Source organism: Balaenoptera acutorostrata, chromosome 4 (genome assembly GCF_949987535.1).
Source record: "Balaenoptera acutorostrata chromosome 4, mBalAcu1.1, whole genome shotgun sequence".
NCBI classification, from domain to species: domain Eukaryota; kingdom Metazoa; phylum Chordata; class Mammalia; order Artiodactyla; family Balaenopteridae; genus Balaenoptera; species Balaenoptera acutorostrata.
This window is the reverse complement of record NC_080067.1, coordinates 98,703,224-98,721,165: the sequence shown is the minus strand read 5'-3', so window position 1 is coordinate 98,721,165 and position 17,942 is coordinate 98,703,224. Positions and strand designations below refer to the sequence as shown.

Sequence of the window (17,942 nt, the reverse complement as noted above, 5' to 3'; positions counted from 1 at the left end):
TCTGTTGCACATTATATTTAGCTTGATAGAATAAAGCAATGGGCTGTATCTTGCCATTGTATGTGGTCTTAAACAGCCATTTTCTCAACTTTTATCAGTATCACAGCTGAAAGAGATGATGTCTAGAGGATAATTTGGATGTGTTCTAGACACTATGGAGCCAGACTATGAGAGAGCTCTGTCTGAAGACACTTGCTTGCTCTCCCACAGCCTTCCCAGGTTTGCGTTTGACATAACCTTCCATTGGGAGAAGCCATATACAACTCTGTACTGCATTTACTGCAGGGATCTGTTCACAAATGTCACCCACTGCATTGTTCAGTAATGTTTAAGAGTGTCATCCACTATATTACTCAGAAGACAAGTATAAGTGATTTCCTTTCTACTTAAATGTTGACAGAAAATTCTGTTTATCTTAATAAACTGACATATTGTTTTTGTCTAAAACACAAATGAAAATTTGACACTAATTATGTTTCCACCTTGATTTTCAGGGATGACAGCCAAATCTGTGTCTTAGTTTTAACAACAATTATCTTTTTTGTTACTATATACTCCTAATTCATCTATATATTTTTTTAATTCTTAGTTATTAATTCTTTTCTTTTTCTTTTCTCTTTTTAAAATTTCTTTTCCCCTCTCTTTCTTTCTTCCTCCCTCCCCTTCTTCCTTCCTCCCTCCCTCCCTTCCTTCCTTCCTAATTTGGATTATATGTTATGTTTTCTTTTAAGCTGCCTCAAATCTTTTTGTCAGATTAAGCAAGGGATAAGTGTAAAAATAAAATATTAAACATTTTTTTAAATCTGCCTTAACAAACACAAGCCATGCTGTCAATAAAATAGATGTCATCAATACAATGTAAATTAGCTTCTCAATTTCCTTAGAACCAAATTACCAATTATTTTTCCAGGATTCAGATAATACAAACTCTACTCTCATTTGTCCAATCGAAGAAATACATTTCCTTTTTTTTTCTTATCTGAGAAAATGTCATTTTAATCAAGAAATATAACTGTTCTTATTGTAGCTACCAAGTGTAATCATCTGACATTTTGCCTCTATCAAAAGGGACAGCCTGAAGGAATACGAAGTTCAAATACTTACACATTGGCAGATGTGAGGCGCAATGCAACAGGAGACTATAAATGCTCCCTGATAGACAAAAAAAGCATGATTGCTTCAACAGCCATCACAGTTCACTGTAAGTCACCTTATTCTTCATTACCAGCTTCACTTTAAAGGCCTCTCGTAGTCTAACTTTGCTATCTCTTCAAATAAATTGCAGCTATATTTTTCTTAAATAATGTGGTTTCAACAGACTTACTAGAGAGCATTAGCGTGAACCCAACTTTGGTCCAGATTTGCCCTACAATACTGAAATCTTGAATGGATCTAATAATTGCAACTTTTGGCAGTGATAAACCTCCATCTTCTTTCTATATGTCTTAGTTTGTGGTATTAATAAAATATTCACATGCATCTTAAAGAAATAAATTATTTTATATTTTAAGAAAATATTTGGATATTCTCGAAGTTTACAAGGTTTGCATTTGGCCAAGAAAAGTGTAGATTAAGTATCTTTTTTAAATTACAGAGTACTCTTAACACCCAAGCCCAAGCAACAGAAATTTTCTAGAAACAGAACCACTTCGAAATCACCCAGAACTTTTAACCCACTTTTATACTCCAGTAGATAGAAAAAAATAAATATACGTAGAAAACAGACACTTCACTTGAGTTCTTCATTTTGTAGTTCCTGACAGTCTGTATTATTGATGTACCCTATGCATTGTAGAAATGGGAAACTAATTTGAACTGCTCCCTGGTGACACTAGAATACACAGAGTGCTTTGGGCAAATGTCAGTCTTGCTTGGAAATATAAGCCAAATTTTCTAATAAGTCCTTTGCACCCAACAGCACCTCTAGACATGATCCATTACAGTAAGGTTTCTCTAGACATGATCCACTACAATCCCATTGAATATGAGTGTTTCTTTGTTTCAGAATTGAAAGAGATGTTAGAAACTGTTCTGAGGAAATGGTTCTAAATCTATTACTCTACCCATAACGCTTGGAAAACACGTAGGATAGGAGCTAGAAATTTGAAGGAGGTACATCGGGGAATAGAGTAACCAGATGGTTGCTTTTGAGTGTCTGATGTTGGGAGCACACCCTGGGGAGCCCTATGGTTGCAGTGGACTGTTAAGAAATATTCACAGCTAAGCTACTTCTCTGTTTGCTCCATTTTCATGTTGAACATATCTGAGTGTGTCTGCCATCAGGGGCTAGTTAGAGAGAAAGCAGTGACCTCTCAGGATAACAACTGTGCTACTTTTTCTCTGAGGACATTTATCCAGTTTGTTCCATAGGGGAAAAGAAGTGAAGTGAGGGAATATAGCCAGCAGATAAAATTGCCTGTGGAATAACTTTCTGATATCATTGTTCATGAAATCTTTGGGCCAATAACCAATAATCTCCAGTGCTTAGTGATGGTACAATCTGCTTATGTTTAAGAGATGCTAGCTACTCAGGACGCTAAAGAAAGAGACCTCTCATTTATATCACCTGTATATCAGGCAGAGAAGGATAGATGGCAGAAGGATTAGGCAAAAGGCTGTGCTGCAGCTACATAATACCTCAATGATCAGCTGCGATTAAAAAGAAATTAAACAAAAGCATGTAACAGTTTAATTGAATTTCAGTGCATTTAACTGGATTTAAATACATTTTTGTTTTGGAAGGTAGGCTTTAACACTGGGCTTTAAGGCCTGTGTTGCTTTGAAAAGCTAAAATACCGTATGCTAACATATATATATGGAAGCTAAAAAAAAAAAAAAAAATGGTACTGATGAACCTAGTGGCAGGGCAGGAATAAAGACATAGACATAGAAAATGGACTTGAGGACATGGAATGTCGGGGGGGTAGGACATGGGAAGCTGGGGCAAAGTGAGAGTAGCATCGACATATATACACTACCAAATGTAAAATAGTTAGCTAGTGGGAAGCAGCAACATAGCACAGGGAGATCAGCTCGGTGTTTTGCTACGACCTAGAGGGGTGGGATAGGGAGGGTGGGAGGGAGGCTCAAGAGGGAGGGGATATGGAAATATATGTATGCATATTGCTGATGATTCACGTTGTTGTACGGCAGAAACTAACACAGTATCGTGAAGCAATTATACTCCAATAAAATCTATTAAAAAGAAAAAGCTAAAATAGCATCACAAGTAAATCAAGATTTTACTCTAAATTACATGAAAACATAAAAATCTTATTTTTGCCCATTTATTCTAAATGGTTTGCTTTCAAAAAAGATTTGTTTCCTTTCCATAGATGACTAAAGGGAGTAGATAGAGAAGCACCAACCAGTACTTGCACATATTAGCGGAACAGACCTCTCCTCAGGCTTTTAGCCCACAGATCTCTAGTTGCTGATGAAGCATCTACTAGTCCTCTGCCAATTCACGCACATATACATTCTTCATCCAAGCTTTCAAAGTCCATCATCATCCTTTAAAATCACTTCTTTTACCTTCTCGCTGGCAAGTTAACTGTCCAGCTAAGAAAAGCTTTAACTTGCCCTGAATTGAATTTTCTTCTAAATATAATTCAACCAAATATTCTGAGGAAACTCCACTTTTCTATGTGATAATGCCTATTTTAATATTAATGAGAAACACGCTTCTTCCCTTCATTCATTCAACAATAGTTTTTGAGGGCCTACAATGTGGCAGACACTGTGGATACACAGTGGCAACTCAAGTCATGGTCCCTACCCCAAAGATGCTTACAGCCTAGCAGGCGAAACAAGTATTAAAAACAATGCTGTAAACAGTCAACAAATTACAATTATAACATGTAAAACCAAGGAGAAGCACAGGGTGCAATAGCAAATCCCCACTGCCATAGGATAAAGTCCCAACTCTTAGTATGGCAAGCACAGTCCTTAGTTTGGCCTTAATTACTTGTATAGGTTTACCTTCCATGTGTTATAACCATTCATACCAGTTTACTCACCACTGTGAAACCTGCCAAGCTCTCTCATCTCTTTGCCTTTGCTTATGTGGCAGAAGTTTTCCCAACATCTCCGCTTATCAAAGCCCTTCTCAACCATCAGGGGCCACAAACAGATACTGTCTCCATGCAAAGCCTTTATTACTGCTTTGAAAGCCAAGTTGGTTCTATTCTCCATACTCCCATAAGTCTTCTCTTGTACCTCTGTCTATAGCCCTTACTCTAGTTTTTCAGCAAATATTTCTTGAGCTCCTAATCTATCGCACGTTTGCCACTAGGTGCTGATTTCATGCTGCCGTGTAGTGTCATCACATAGTTGAGTGCATATTACCTCTACCTCAAATTGTAAATTGTAAGCTCATTATTCATCTCAGTATCTCCTGTCAGTGCTTGGAACATAGTAGTTGTACAATAAATGTTCTATTGAACTGGATTTTCCTCATTCAGATCATACTATGACAGTAAGATTTTTATAGAAATAACTTTCCATCTGGAAGATTTTACTTCCTTAGATGTATTTATACTCTGTTTTTAAAAAATGGTATCTGCTGACAGTGTACCTAATAATAAATCTTATTTAAAATTTCAACTGCATGAGAAACGGGATAGCATTTTTGAAAAATATCTAACCATTATAGTCAATTCACTCTGAAGAAACACTTAGACACCTAATGGTATTTTGGTTTATCACCTGCTGTCTAAATATACTTGATTTTCCCATGGTGTGCCTTATCAACTCTTTTTATAATATTTACCTAGTCATCATCTTTCTTTATTTTCTTCCAGAAGTGATTTAAGAATTTTTTTCTTAAGGTGATAGACCCCAGGTGAACACTTACATGCAGTCAAAACATCAATCATGTTAACTGCAAATAAATGCATAATCAATTAGATTGACCGTTCACTTGTCCAAACTGATCTCAAAGCTGGCTTGAAAAGCTAGACTGATTATGCTACAGTTCAGTTATTTCAGTCACATAAATCACTTCTGAATTTCAAGTGCAGTTAGAGGATTTTTTTTTCTTTCATCCATTTTTTTCTCAAAAAATATTTTGACTATCTTACTTTCTGGAGTTGCATTTCAAGCATATTTTCTGCTTCACAGATTTGGATTTGTCCTTAAACCCAAGTGGGGAAGTGACCAAGCAGATTGGCGATGCTCTGCCTGTGTCATGCACAATATCTGCTAGTAGGAACGCAACTGTGGTATGGATGAAAGTAAGTAATATTCCTTGGTAATATTCCACTGTTTGAACTGATTCCTTTTTAGGCTTCTCTTATATATTCATGGGTAATATGTTTATACACCCACACTCATACTCATGTTTCTCTCTATATAATACAAATCATACCACAGTAAACTTCTAGAGGTACTCAGCATCACTATGGCATCCATAATTGATGCTCTGAAACTTAGTTTGGGGTATTAATTTAATTATGTGTATCTACTGAGTAATTATACACATACACACATGCACATGGATACACACACATATACAGTTATATACTTTAGGGATTAACAACTTTCAATGTGTTTTAATCCACAACATTATAAACTGTGTGTTTACAACAACCATGTGAAATATGTAGGGAAATGATTATTTCCCCACATTATTCAAAAGAAGTTGAGGCAGGAGAAATCAGAGAGCCACAGGTGACAGAGTGGAGACTTGAGCTCAGGCCTTACCCAGCATAAATACTGCACTCTAGTCACCTAACCTTCTGCCTTTCTGCTGAAACTGACCTTAAGTGTCTGAATGTGGGTTCCATGAATTAGTAGCTCCTTGAAGGCAGAGATCTCTTTTCACCCCTGAGCCATAGTAGAACACCTGGAACATACTAGGAGCTTTGTCTGTATTTCCTGAGTGCTTATATTCTTGTAATTGTCTGAAATGTAGGCCATTACCTGGGGACCCAAACATTGCTATTATCTTTTTAGAGTGAGTGATTTGAGACAAGGTTATCACCAAAGGGAAAGGTTGTAACTATGTTCCCTCCACTCGAATCCTTGGCTAGTGTATCTGAACACCCAGCCCATTTATTACCAGAACATGGCATATAACAGAAGCACTTAACCAGTGATGTGTTGACAAAACACGTACAAACCACTTAAAATAGGGGTTGGCAAGAATTATCTTTGTAAAAAAATTGTGGGAAATTTATTGCTAGAGTTTCTTCTTGACGAAAATGTTAATTATTTTCTATTGCTTTCTTATCTCTTTTCTTACTCTTAAAGCTCAGTTTCTTATTTCACTTTCTTTTAAACACAACCTCATCACAACTTCTTATTTACTCAGATAGTTAAAATGCATATTTAACATGAGGTATTTGTAGTAGTTAATGGTCAAAGGACTAGACAAGTTCTAGGCATATGAACACTCATAGTGTGTTTTACTACAGGACTGGAGAAACTAAGTTTACTTGGCTAAACCAGTTTCCACGTCAGCTGCAGTCACTGCTGTTGATTAAATACCTCATGTCAGTAGTGCTGATCAATATTGCCTGGCCATTGGTTAGTTGATGGAAATGGAAAAAAATTCGTAGTGAACAAATACCACATAATCTTAAGATTGTGTTTAGTTGTCTTCTTAGGAGCATTTCTATTTCTGGTAAATAGCATTATTTTCTGTATATAAAATGATTTTCAAAATTAAATGTTGCATTTCCTTTGTTCATAGGAATTAGGATAGTAATCTGTTATTAAAACTTTCTTTAAAAATCATTTTTGTCATAATTGCCATGGCTGTGTAATGGATCCCCTGTCTTGAAAACTGTCTCCTATAAAATGACTTCCAGGTATTTATATCCATCATTGATTATGTAGCACAAGTCTCCAATATCTGTCAATTCAAATTCATCTACATTTACTATAAGGAGTAGCTACTATCAACCGAGAATTCTCCTTAATGTAAACACATTATATTATGCATATAATTAAGTCCTCATAACAATTCAATATGGTAAGATTACTACCCCATTTTACAAATAAGGAAACCAAGTCTCAGAAGTTTATGAATTTGTTCCAAATTATAAATTCAGTAAATGGAAGAGTCTGAAGTAAAACTCTGATATGTCTAACTCTAAAAGTACAGAGGAAAAAGGAAATCTATTTTTGAAAGAATTTGAAGTTAAAAAAAGAAGCTTTCATTTTCATTAGACCCAGAAGTATAATTTTGGGCTTCATTATTATGTAATAAATACATGGAGAGTTATAATTGTGCCATGTGACGTAATTAACTTTTTATTTAATCAGGATAACATCAGGCTTCGATCTAGCCCATCATTTTCTAGTCTCCATTATCAAGATGCTGGAAACTATGTCTGTGAGACTGCTCTGCAAGAGGTTGAAGGACTAAAGAAAAGAGAGTCATTGACTCTGATTGTAGAAGGTAATAAAATACGTGAGCACCAATTTAAATTTTTCTTTGACAATTTAATATATCTTTCTTTTATGATCTCAGTTCAACATCTTATTTTAAGTGTAATGACATTTTAGGAAAACCTCAGATCAAAATGACAAAGAAAACTGATCCCAGTGGACTGTCTAAAACAATAATTTGCCACGTGGAAGGTTTTCCGAAGCCAGCTATACAGTGGACAATTACTGGCAGCGGAAGCGTCATAAACCAAGCAAGTATTTGTCTTCTTGTTATGTGCTGAACTTGGTCCAATGTGGGGTTTTATTTAGGTACCTAAACTGTAGGCTAGCTTGTTATCAACATGAAATTTGCAGTATATTTTCAGAAGAAGCTTTTGCTAACTTCTTAATTTTCCCAAAGGAAGACCATAACTCAAAGAGAAATTTAAAATCATAGGGCCGTGGAGAATGGAAGAATCATTTTGTTGTGGTCAATATCTGTTTTTAAAAGGAAATAAATTAAGTGTTGTTCCATGGTCATTAACTCCTGAAACTTGGGTGATTAAAGCACTAAGGTATATGCTTTCCTGCACCATGAACTTCCACATCTGAGTATAAGCGGCCTCACTTTTACTTTGCTTACTTATGCACATTGAGGGTTATTTCTTCTTGAAACTGGGCCCTGGGTTGTGGTGAAGAACATAGTACACTGTGAACATATGGTCTGATTTGTGTGTGCCAGGGCCAGAGTAAGGCTAGCTAAATATATAGTGTCTAGGTTGGTTCCTGCTGAACAAAAGTATTCATAAAGTATTCATAAAATAAACAGTAATATTTGTACCTTTGTCACACCATTTTGGTTTGTAGTAGTAAAGGGCTAAGAACTTATGAACACTACCATTAATTTTCTTTGACACACACACACACACAACAAGATGAGAATATGGTCTATCACTAACAGTTCAGAGCTGTAATTCCATTAAATTGCCAGTCAGCTTGAGTTACTGACATACTTGTTAATTCCATTTTCTCTAAGACAGTCCCTCTTCTCAGTGCAGCCACCTAAAGACTCTTCAGGAATACCCAGATGTGCCGTTTGATTGTTTGAATCTTCTGTGCGGCCTTCTTCCCAGCTTCAGACCCAGCTGAAATCTGAGAAGGCATGCATAAACCAGAGTTTCAATATAAAGCTAAAATGTCCATTCTTTCTCTGTCTGGGGAAGTTGGGCTGCTGGTCCAGCTTATGCAATGTAGTTTTGCAGAGCAAGGTGAATTTTGGCTCTTTCACCTATGGGTGATGGATATAAATTTGCATAACTCAAGCATGGAAGGTCCCCAAAGGAGTGGACACAAGCAAATGCCTCCTGATTTGGTTAAGTGTGATGCGGACACACAAGCAAGAGAACATGCCGGAGGAGGACAAAAAGGCTCTTGATTTCAGAAAAAAGACCTGAATTGCTGACAATGTACACGTCTATTTTTTGGCATAAAAAAACGACTGTTTCTCTTCTATTCTTTTTTGCTCTCTAGTTCAATTTAGTAATAATTACAGCAAAAATAGCTTTTGGTACTGGGTGATGCAAACAAAGAAAATAGGAAAATAAGCATCTGGTAAATATTTGATGAATAAAAAGATACAAAGATTTAAAAGGCCATCCTAGAAAAAAACAAATGTATTGTAGAGATAAACATAATAAAAACAAAGACTCAGTGAGAAAGTTATGTGAAAAATACTAGTGGGAAGTAGGAAAAAAGCAGGTGCACTTACTCTGAGGATAAAAATAATGCCATTCTTCACTGTCAAGGAGAAGGACTGATTCTGGCCCACTAGGTGATATGTTATTTTTCTTGTCCTAGGTTTGTGCTGATCTATCCATAATTCTTTATTTGTTCCCTCCTCAATCACATGGTGAATCTATTATTTTACAACTACTGTTACTTGTGCCCCAGGGGCTCCATGATGTCTCTAAGCATGAAGCTCTCTCCTGTTCTCAAGTCCTTTACGATGTAGTTGAGGAGAAAACACATAGAGAACAATACAGGATGTGGTGTATATAATATGTCTCAGAAAAGAATACAAGTACATGCTTGCTTTAGTGCAGTTGGACTTAGGAGTCATGTCCTGGGGAAGAGATTAAAGTGAATTTTCTCTTATGTTTGAAGGAATTAAATGGCAGTGATGATCCTCATTAATACCTCACAAAAACCAAATGAACTTACCAGTCACTGAAAAAATAACCTATCCTCTGTATTTAACTCAAGAAAATTGAGGAAAAAATAGTCTTTTTTTCCCATGAGAAAATCATGCATACATATGCACTTAAGATATCATGGCTTAAGATAAAGGGATTCAACCCTGTAGTGAAGAACAATGACATAGTTTACAAATAGAATTAAATTCATGTTTATTAGGAGAAAATTGGTGATGAGTTAATCTCTAACTAATTATTTTGAGACAGGTACTATCATGTCAAAATATTGACTAACCTGAGCATCTATTGAAAAAGAAGAGTTTAATTGATTTAATTATTAGAATTAATAATAGAAGCATAAACAGAAACCCAGGTATGGATTCGCTACTCTTTTTCCTCCATACTGTGGTTATAAACCTGAACTGGTCTCATCTATGACCTTACATGTACCCTTGAACGCCAGATAACACGACAGAACACCACACCTATCCCATTTCATTCAACATTACTCTTTCCCATGTTTTTAATTCATTTCCATTTCTAAATCCATTTTCCTTTTCTTTTTCCAGACAGAGGAATCTCCTTATATCAATGGCAGGTATTATAGTAAAATTATCATTTCCCCTGAAGAGAATGTTACATTAACTTGCACAGCAGAAAACCAGCTGGAGAGAACAGTAAACTCCTTGAATGTCTCTGCTAGTGAGTATTTCATTTCTGGCATTAAAAATGTAAGAAAATTTGAAGTTATTCTTCATTAGTTTAAAATCTTCAATTCCATCTTCCTGTGCTGCATTATGGTAAGTTTTATTTATTTATTTTGCATTTGGTATCATCATCATAAGGTTCTTTTTTTTTTTCTGGTGTCCATTCTTGTACAATCCTTGTCTTGACAGTTAAATCATTTCATGTTTTACGGGTCAGAGACTTTATCTTGTACAGGAATATTTCCAAGATCAACAGAGGATAAGGACTAAGTTGCTCTTACTTAATCCATGTTTTGTGTTCAGAGTACAGATAATTCAAAGATTATCTGAAAACATTTCTGTGACAATTTTAATTTTGGTAAATTTTTAATTCCCCTTAATCTATTATTTTGCACTTCAATTCTTTGTAGTATTTATCCTATTCTTATTTTGCACAGGGATGCCACATGCTTAAAGTCATTCAGCAAGTTGGTAGTAACACTGATATCAGAATTCCTGAAATCTAGTTTCAAAAATTGATGCTTTTGAATATCATATTTGAATCATAGGTTACAAAAACAAACAAATGAGATTATCTCAGAGAAAGTGAAAAAAAATCTGTCAATGCTGAAATCAAGGTAATGGATACATACCAGTAGCAGCTTCTTTATTTAATTTGAAATTATCTCTCATCTTCAACTCTGTAATTCTTTTTTTTGCCATGTCAGTCTTAAATCAGGGCTGGCTTCGAATGAGGCTCAGTTCTGGACAAGATGCTAACTGACCTTCCAAACCTTCATTCTTCAGTCAGTTGGAATCCTGTATGTGACATTAGCAGGATAGAGATATACTGGCTAGGAATTAGCTGGAGCTAGGAGAAAATAATTATCTAAAGATAATGGTCCTTAACAGAATATGACTGGAATTTAAAAGCCTTTTGGATTGACAGGAGAAAAGAACCAAACGAATATAACTCTAAAATAGGAGCACTGACTTCTCTGAATTCAATTCAGTGAGTATTGATTTGTCCTACCTAAAAAGAAAACTTATCCTTTCTTCCTGAACACAAGTCTCTCTTTTTATTCTAACGCATCGAATAGTGGTTTTCTAGACCTTGCAGTGGTTTGATCAACATCTAATACCGTCATTTTCAAATTCAATGAGCACCTCCTGAAATTCCAATATAGTATGTATGAGGAGGGGTCTAGGAATCTGCATTTTAACAAACATCACTGGAAGTTCTGATGCAAGCCCATGTGCATAGAAGAATATTTATTTAGTCTAATATTAGATGATAATCCACCACAGTGACAATCCTTAAAATGGGCCAGGAGCACGGCACTATCAGAGTCATTTGGAGGGCTTTTACAAGCATCACATATATTGCCCCTTCACCTCTGAGACGTCCCCAGTTTTAACCTCCACCCCTACCACTTTGAGAATGTCTCTAGTGGCAAATCCCTGACGCTAGAGGATGAAAATGAATTCTCCTCCATTGAGAAAATTGGAAAAAAGTTGAGAAACACTACATTGAAGATTTCATACACTGCAACTCGTTTCTCTTAAAACAGAAGTCCTATTAAAAGGTGGTAGATAGTGGGGAAATTAATATGGATTTCAGATCAATACTATAGCTTGTCAGTTGTGAAGTTATCTATGGTAGATTAATACCTTTGCAGTTTTAACTACTCTCCTTTCTTTAAAACAAGATGAATTTCTTTGTAGGGAAGTTCACACTCTATTAAATGTAAATTTTTTTCTACCCTTAGCTGTAGAATAGATATTTTATCTTTGAGTATTTTTACATCATACTATAATGGTAAAGGTGACTTTCATATATCAACAAATTTTGTTTTTAATTTCATATTAACATTTTTCATTTCAGTAAGTATTCCAGAACACGATGAGGCAGACGAGATAAGTGGTAGGTACTATGCTGCCGACTCTTCTTCCTTGACTATCCGCTCAAGATTTATGAAGTGTCATTGTCTAAGTAATATTCTTAGCTGTCACAATTTTGACTTGAATTAAAATAGCAAATGAGACAAGAGAGTAAGAATGCTAAAATTTTAATCCTTTAAAAGCACAAGTTTGCATGTTACTCTTAGTAGTGAGCCTCAGTCATTTTTAATAAGAAATAATAACTTGGGGCTTCCCTGGTGGCGCAGTGGTTGAGAATCTGCCTGCTAATGCAGGGGACACGGGTTCGAGCCCTGGTCTGGGAGGATCCCGCATGCCGTGGACCAACTAGGCCCGTGAGCCACAACTACTGAGCCTGCGCGACTGGAGCCTGTGCTCCGCAATAAGAGAGGCCGCGATAGTGAGAGGCCCGCGCACCGCGATGAAGAGTGGCCCCCACTTGCCACAACTAGAGAAAGCCCTCGCACAGAAACGAAGACCCAACACAGCCAAAAATAAATAAATAAATAAATAAATAAACAACAAAAAAAACCAGTGCCTCTGGAAACTGAGTGACTAAAAAAAAAAAAAAAGAAATAGTTAACTAGATTGACTTATTTTCACACATGCTTGGCATTGTCTGTAATTGCATGGGCTTTTCTTTTTTGTTGTAGATGAAAACAAAGAAAAGGTGAATGACCAGGCAAAACTAATTGTGGGAATCGTTGTTGGTCTCCTCCTCGCTGCCCTAGTTGCTGGTGTCGTCTATTGGCTGTACATGAAGAAATCAAAGTAAGTTGCAGAAAAAAGATCTTCATTGTTCATTGACTTTCACTGGGAGAAAATACAGTGTGTTCATTATGCTCATTTCAGCTGGGCATGTAATTTCTATAATAGGAAAGACATATCCCTGAAGTCAGGCTGATCATGTTTTGTCTTCAGCTCACTGTGACTATATTACCAAGACTGGGGACATGGCTTGGAGTGATTTCACCTGCGTCCCCTTATTTTTCTCAGTCAGTAGTCTGAATTCAATTATTTGATTTTTTTTCAATGGTTAGGTAGATTTTTAAAAGGCACGTAGTGCCTAAATGTCAGCCATTCTAAACAGTTTGGCTGAGATTGCTGGAGATTAAGTAAAAGCAGTTAGTACATCCTGCAGGGACAGCCGGGTGTCTTTGCAATGACAGGTCTGGCCAGCAGTGCAAGTGTTGGTAGGGAAAGCCATCTTGTTGTCACTTCTCTGTCACTAGAATAGAGAATACTTCTCTATTCTAGTTAGGTCACTTTGTTCCATAGAAGAATCTAATTCAGGGAAAAAGTCATCATTATGTTGTCTTGAGTTTTAAAACAATGATTAGACAAAGTACCAAGATTACTTTAAAAATGATTTAGATGATGTTTAAAGATTATTAGATTCATGAAATAATACATATGGTATCAACCTCACAAATCATCTAACAGTGGTTTATAATGAAAATCCAGTTGACCAATGAAGATTCTTAACATACACACATGCCTAGTACTCCTCATTGCCCCAGCTCTGACCCTAGGTTCAGATGCAACTGGTCAGAGATGCAATTCTAGCATTGCATTTTTTAAAAGCTCCATTGGTAAAAAAAAAAAAAAAAAAGCTCCATTGGTGATTATGTGGTGTACCCCTGGTTTCAAACATGGGTTTCAAACTCCTGTATCTAATAAATGAGGAAATTGAATTTTGCAAGGGGATATGTATAGCTAGTGGCAACTTTAGACTTTATTTTATATATTCTTGATGTCTTGATATAACCCCTTTCAACAACTCAGGTAAGTTAACTTAAAAGAAAATCAAAAGGAAAAACAGACTCAGTCAGATCCATGATCTCACCCTGTAAAGATACAAATATCAGTGAAGTAATATTTGAATGGAGCTGCCATCAAAGGGAGGCAGTGGCTCAGAATTTTTAAGGTCACGTAATGTGAGCATGTACTGAGTTCTATTTCGTTCTCACAATCCATCTCTGAAGTAGGTACTCTTATTAAACATATTTTACATTGGAAAAAACTAAGGCAAAGAATGGTTAAATGACTTGCTTGAGATTACACAGTTGTAAGGGACAGAATTATATTTGATTTAAGGCAGTGATGTTTTAGAATCTTTGTGCTTAATTACTAGTTCTTATTTTCTCTCGTTATGCCTTACTTTTTCTCTTTTTCAGTCACATAAGGCAGAAACACATTGCTGTTGTGTGTTGTAGTTGATATACATGTCCACTCACACTAGGGCACAGTCAGTTCTAATCTTGGCACTACAGTCCTCAATCTTGAACAGCCTGAACTATCACTTGATAACAAATGTGGGTTTTTTCTCAGCGAAAATTTTACCTACACTCATGTTGCTTTGTGCCCATGATTTCCATAGAAAATTTAGAAGATTGCCTGTACTACATAAAAGAAAGGAAGTGCAAACAGTTGCCCAGAAGTGGTATCTATCTTATAGAAATTCTCCTTCTGTGTGTGTGTTTCCTGACTATCAAAATCTTATCCTGGGGCTTCCCTGGTGGCGCAGTGGTCGAGAATCTGCCTGCTAATGCAGGGGACACGGGTTCGCGCCCTGGTCTGGGAGGATCCCACATGCCGCGGAGCAACTAGGCCCGTGAGCCACAACTACTGAGCCTGCGCGTCTGGAGCCTGTGCTCCGCAACAAGAGAGGCCACAATAGTGAGAGGCCCGCGCACCGCGATGAAGAGTAGCCCCCGCTTGCCGCAACTACAGCAAGCCCTAGCACAGAAACGAAGACCCAACATAGCAATCAATCAATCAATAAATAAATCTTTAAAAAAAAAAAAAAAAAAAAAAAAAAAAAATCTTATCCTACCTTTATAATCCACAGTGAGGTGCTCACAAATCTAACAGCTTGGCCTCTAGGGTATTTTGGTTTTATTTATTTAGGGCTTCTGACGCACTCCAAAGTAATTTTATTTCTTAAAAGAATGAAAGTAAAATTTCTCTGTATCCTGGAATTGAGCTGAAAAATAAACAGCAGTCCTCTACATTCTGTTCAAATGAATGTTAAATTCTTGGAGCTCCCCCAGCGTCCTTAATCATCCTATTCTGATTGCCAATGTCTCATCATACCCTGTTTGTCCTTCTATGAATAGAAAAAGATTGTGTGTGTGTGTGGTTTTTTGTTTTTTTAGTTATGTCATTTGTTATTACCATACGGTAACCCAAAATTAAAATCATGGGTAAAAAAATGCTGGACATTTAGCTTCATAGTGTCTTTAGGTTAAGGGTTAAGACTTCAAGCCTTTCCTTTAAAGTACTTCATTAAATTAAGTGCTTATTTTACCATCTGACATGAGCATTTGTCTAAATAACTGTTATTTAATTGAAAAGTGCACTAACTTTTCTAGTGTCAGTATTATTGGTAATCAAAATAATAAATTGCAATTCTTACCCCAAGCATCAAAGTGTTTTTATTAAGAATTTGCAGAACTTTTCAGATTTGCTAAGTGCTTCACATTCCTAACTAGTTATTCTTTCTACTGCCCTCTGAGATAAGCAAGAATTTTTGCTATATGAGTTATTGTTAACACCTGTGTCCAGAATAAGTGCAGATTCATAATAAGAGCTTTCGGGTTAAGAATTGCTAAGTCTATTTTTGGGTCTACTATACTCTCTTTCTTTTCTTCTAGATAACTTCACCTTTACAAATCAATATGAGAGTTTCATTTCTGTGTTAGCTTAATTCATCACCATTTTACATGGATATGAGAGATTTTTAATAAAGATATGGTCCATACTTTTTCCGCAGATACCTAAAGAAATATACCCTTGTGTTTACCATCCTGCAAAATAATACCATCAACAATCTTAGTGAGTCACCCATTATTGCAAACAACTTTGGGCCACAATTATATTAGTTCTTTGCACTGGCAATTTAAAAAGTCAGTGGAGAGAGAAATGAGGGAAACAATCTTTTATGCCCAAGTAGAATTTAAGAATACATTTGTTAACATACCTAGTGGCTACTCAAATAACATACACTCCCCATTCCATTAATATGAGATACATATTTTTATATCTATTTTAAATATGGAAAGGATATGCTTAGCAGTTGTGCTTGACACTGTGATATGGTAGATTCATTGCAGAATACGGGCTCATGATTCCTCTGCTGTTTTGATTCATATAACTTCTCACTGGAATTTTTTTTTAATTTGAGATATTTTGATAGTGAGAATGGATGACTCCAATCATTTCCTGTATATGTAGAGTATTAACTGACAGTTGCAGGCAAAAGGTATTAATTGACTAAACCCAGTTCGTATCTAGTTGTTTAACAGATAGGAAACATTAAAGACCTAGAGATAATTCAATGACTTTTTACATTATTTACTCCCTTTCTCTCCATCCTGTTCTCTGAACATTGTTTTTATATCTGCAGGAAGTTGAGTGTTACTATTTGAGTTCGAAATTCTCTCCTGCATATCTTATATTACAAGAACTAATGAAAAATTAAGAGAGTCAAAGATAAAGGAAAAATGTAAGGTAGCATGATGTAGCCACAAACTTATTCAGAACTGTATTAAAACCATAATTTCCAGGTTGGTTGCATTTAAGAGACCCTTGACCACCATACTTCTTATCACTAAACTGGAAGTAAGCATTAATCAGACATTTGTAATCTCAAAATACACATTGTGTGAATACTGGAAGTTTACCAAGAGATTTATCTTTTGCAACTGTGGAACTCATGACTATTTTCATGAAGTTTTTGTACAATATGTAGGCAATATGGAAGTCTAAAAATCACAAATATCCTTTATCAGTTTTGCCTTTTATAATGCTTTACTATTCTACTACTGTCTTAGGAAAAAAAAAAAGAAGACAGTCCTAAATTGGCAAAAGACTAAAGAAGACTGCCTATAACCCCCAAACTTCAAGAAATACTGTTAAATTAAGGCTTTCTAAAACCCTTCTTATTAGTATCTCTTAATATATGGAACAGGATCTTGCAAGAAAGTTGATTTTAACTGAATTCTATTTCCAATCAATACTCTGTCTAAAATCAAATATATGTTCCCATGAGGGAACTTATTCAGACTCCCTGCTGAATAAGTTGAAAATATAGTGCTGAAGGACCATTTATAGCACATTTTGAGTGACTTTCCTCATTTATTACTATGTAAGCATCTTTTGCTCTTTTTGTACTTTTACTCAAATCCTCAAAATTTAATGAGGTAAATTTAATGAGGTAACCATATTTCATAGTATCTAAGGCTCAGTGAGTGTAATCTGGCTAAGATAACACATGCAATATCTTATTCCATATCCCGTATAAACTTTCAAATATATTTTGCTGCCTCACCAGGACTTCTTTGGAATTAAAACTTCGTCTCTGACTTTGATTGCCAGCTGGCATTTAATATAGTGCTAGGGGTGGAAGGGCGTGCTCTCAAGTGCAGGGCTGATGTGGCCTTTCACCTTGTATTAGACGTCAAGCTAATCCAAGTTTTCGTTTCTTTTTCCTTCCCTACCCATAGCCTGGCAGGCAGCCAAAAGAAGAAAGAAAAGAAAATGCCCCGTTATTCTATCAAAGCATAAATAACAGGGGAGACTAGAGGGGAAATAAGATAATGTGGAAATGCTGGAGTCCCCCTTTAGTCAATCACAAGGTCATTGGCCACTCAAAGGGCAGAAGCATTCATGGCCCTGCCCTCTCCTACTACATGTGAACTGAAACATTTCCAGAGGAAAGAGATAGCATCAAAACATAATGTTTTCAATTTTTATCTCTTCTAGCTGT

The 17,942-nt window shown here is 36.0% G+C and overlaps 1 protein-coding gene across 3 annotated transcripts in view; it reads left to right on the top strand.

The window, feature by feature from the left end:
• The window catches only part of ALCAM (activated leukocyte cell adhesion molecule), a 198,340-nt gene that overhangs the window by 161,707 nt on the left and 18,691 nt on the right, over window positions 1–17,942 (top strand). For 2 of the 3 annotated variants that reach the window (XM_007187156.3, XM_007187158.2), the window contains exons 8-14: window positions 1,069–1,201; window positions 5,122–5,234; window positions 7,270–7,405; window positions 7,513–7,646; window positions 10,136–10,268; window positions 12,138–12,176; window positions 12,826–12,943. In XM_007187156.3, coding sequence (XP_007187218.1) covers window positions 1,069–1,201; window positions 5,122–5,234; window positions 7,270–7,405; window positions 7,513–7,646; window positions 10,136–10,268; window positions 12,138–12,176; window positions 12,826–12,943 — 806 coding nt within the window. The remainder of the gene's footprint in view (window positions 1–1,068; window positions 1,202–5,121; window positions 5,235–7,269; window positions 7,406–7,512; window positions 7,647–10,135; window positions 10,269–12,137; window positions 12,177–12,825; window positions 12,944–17,942) is intronic. The other variant, XM_007187157.2, reaches the window with a different exon arrangement.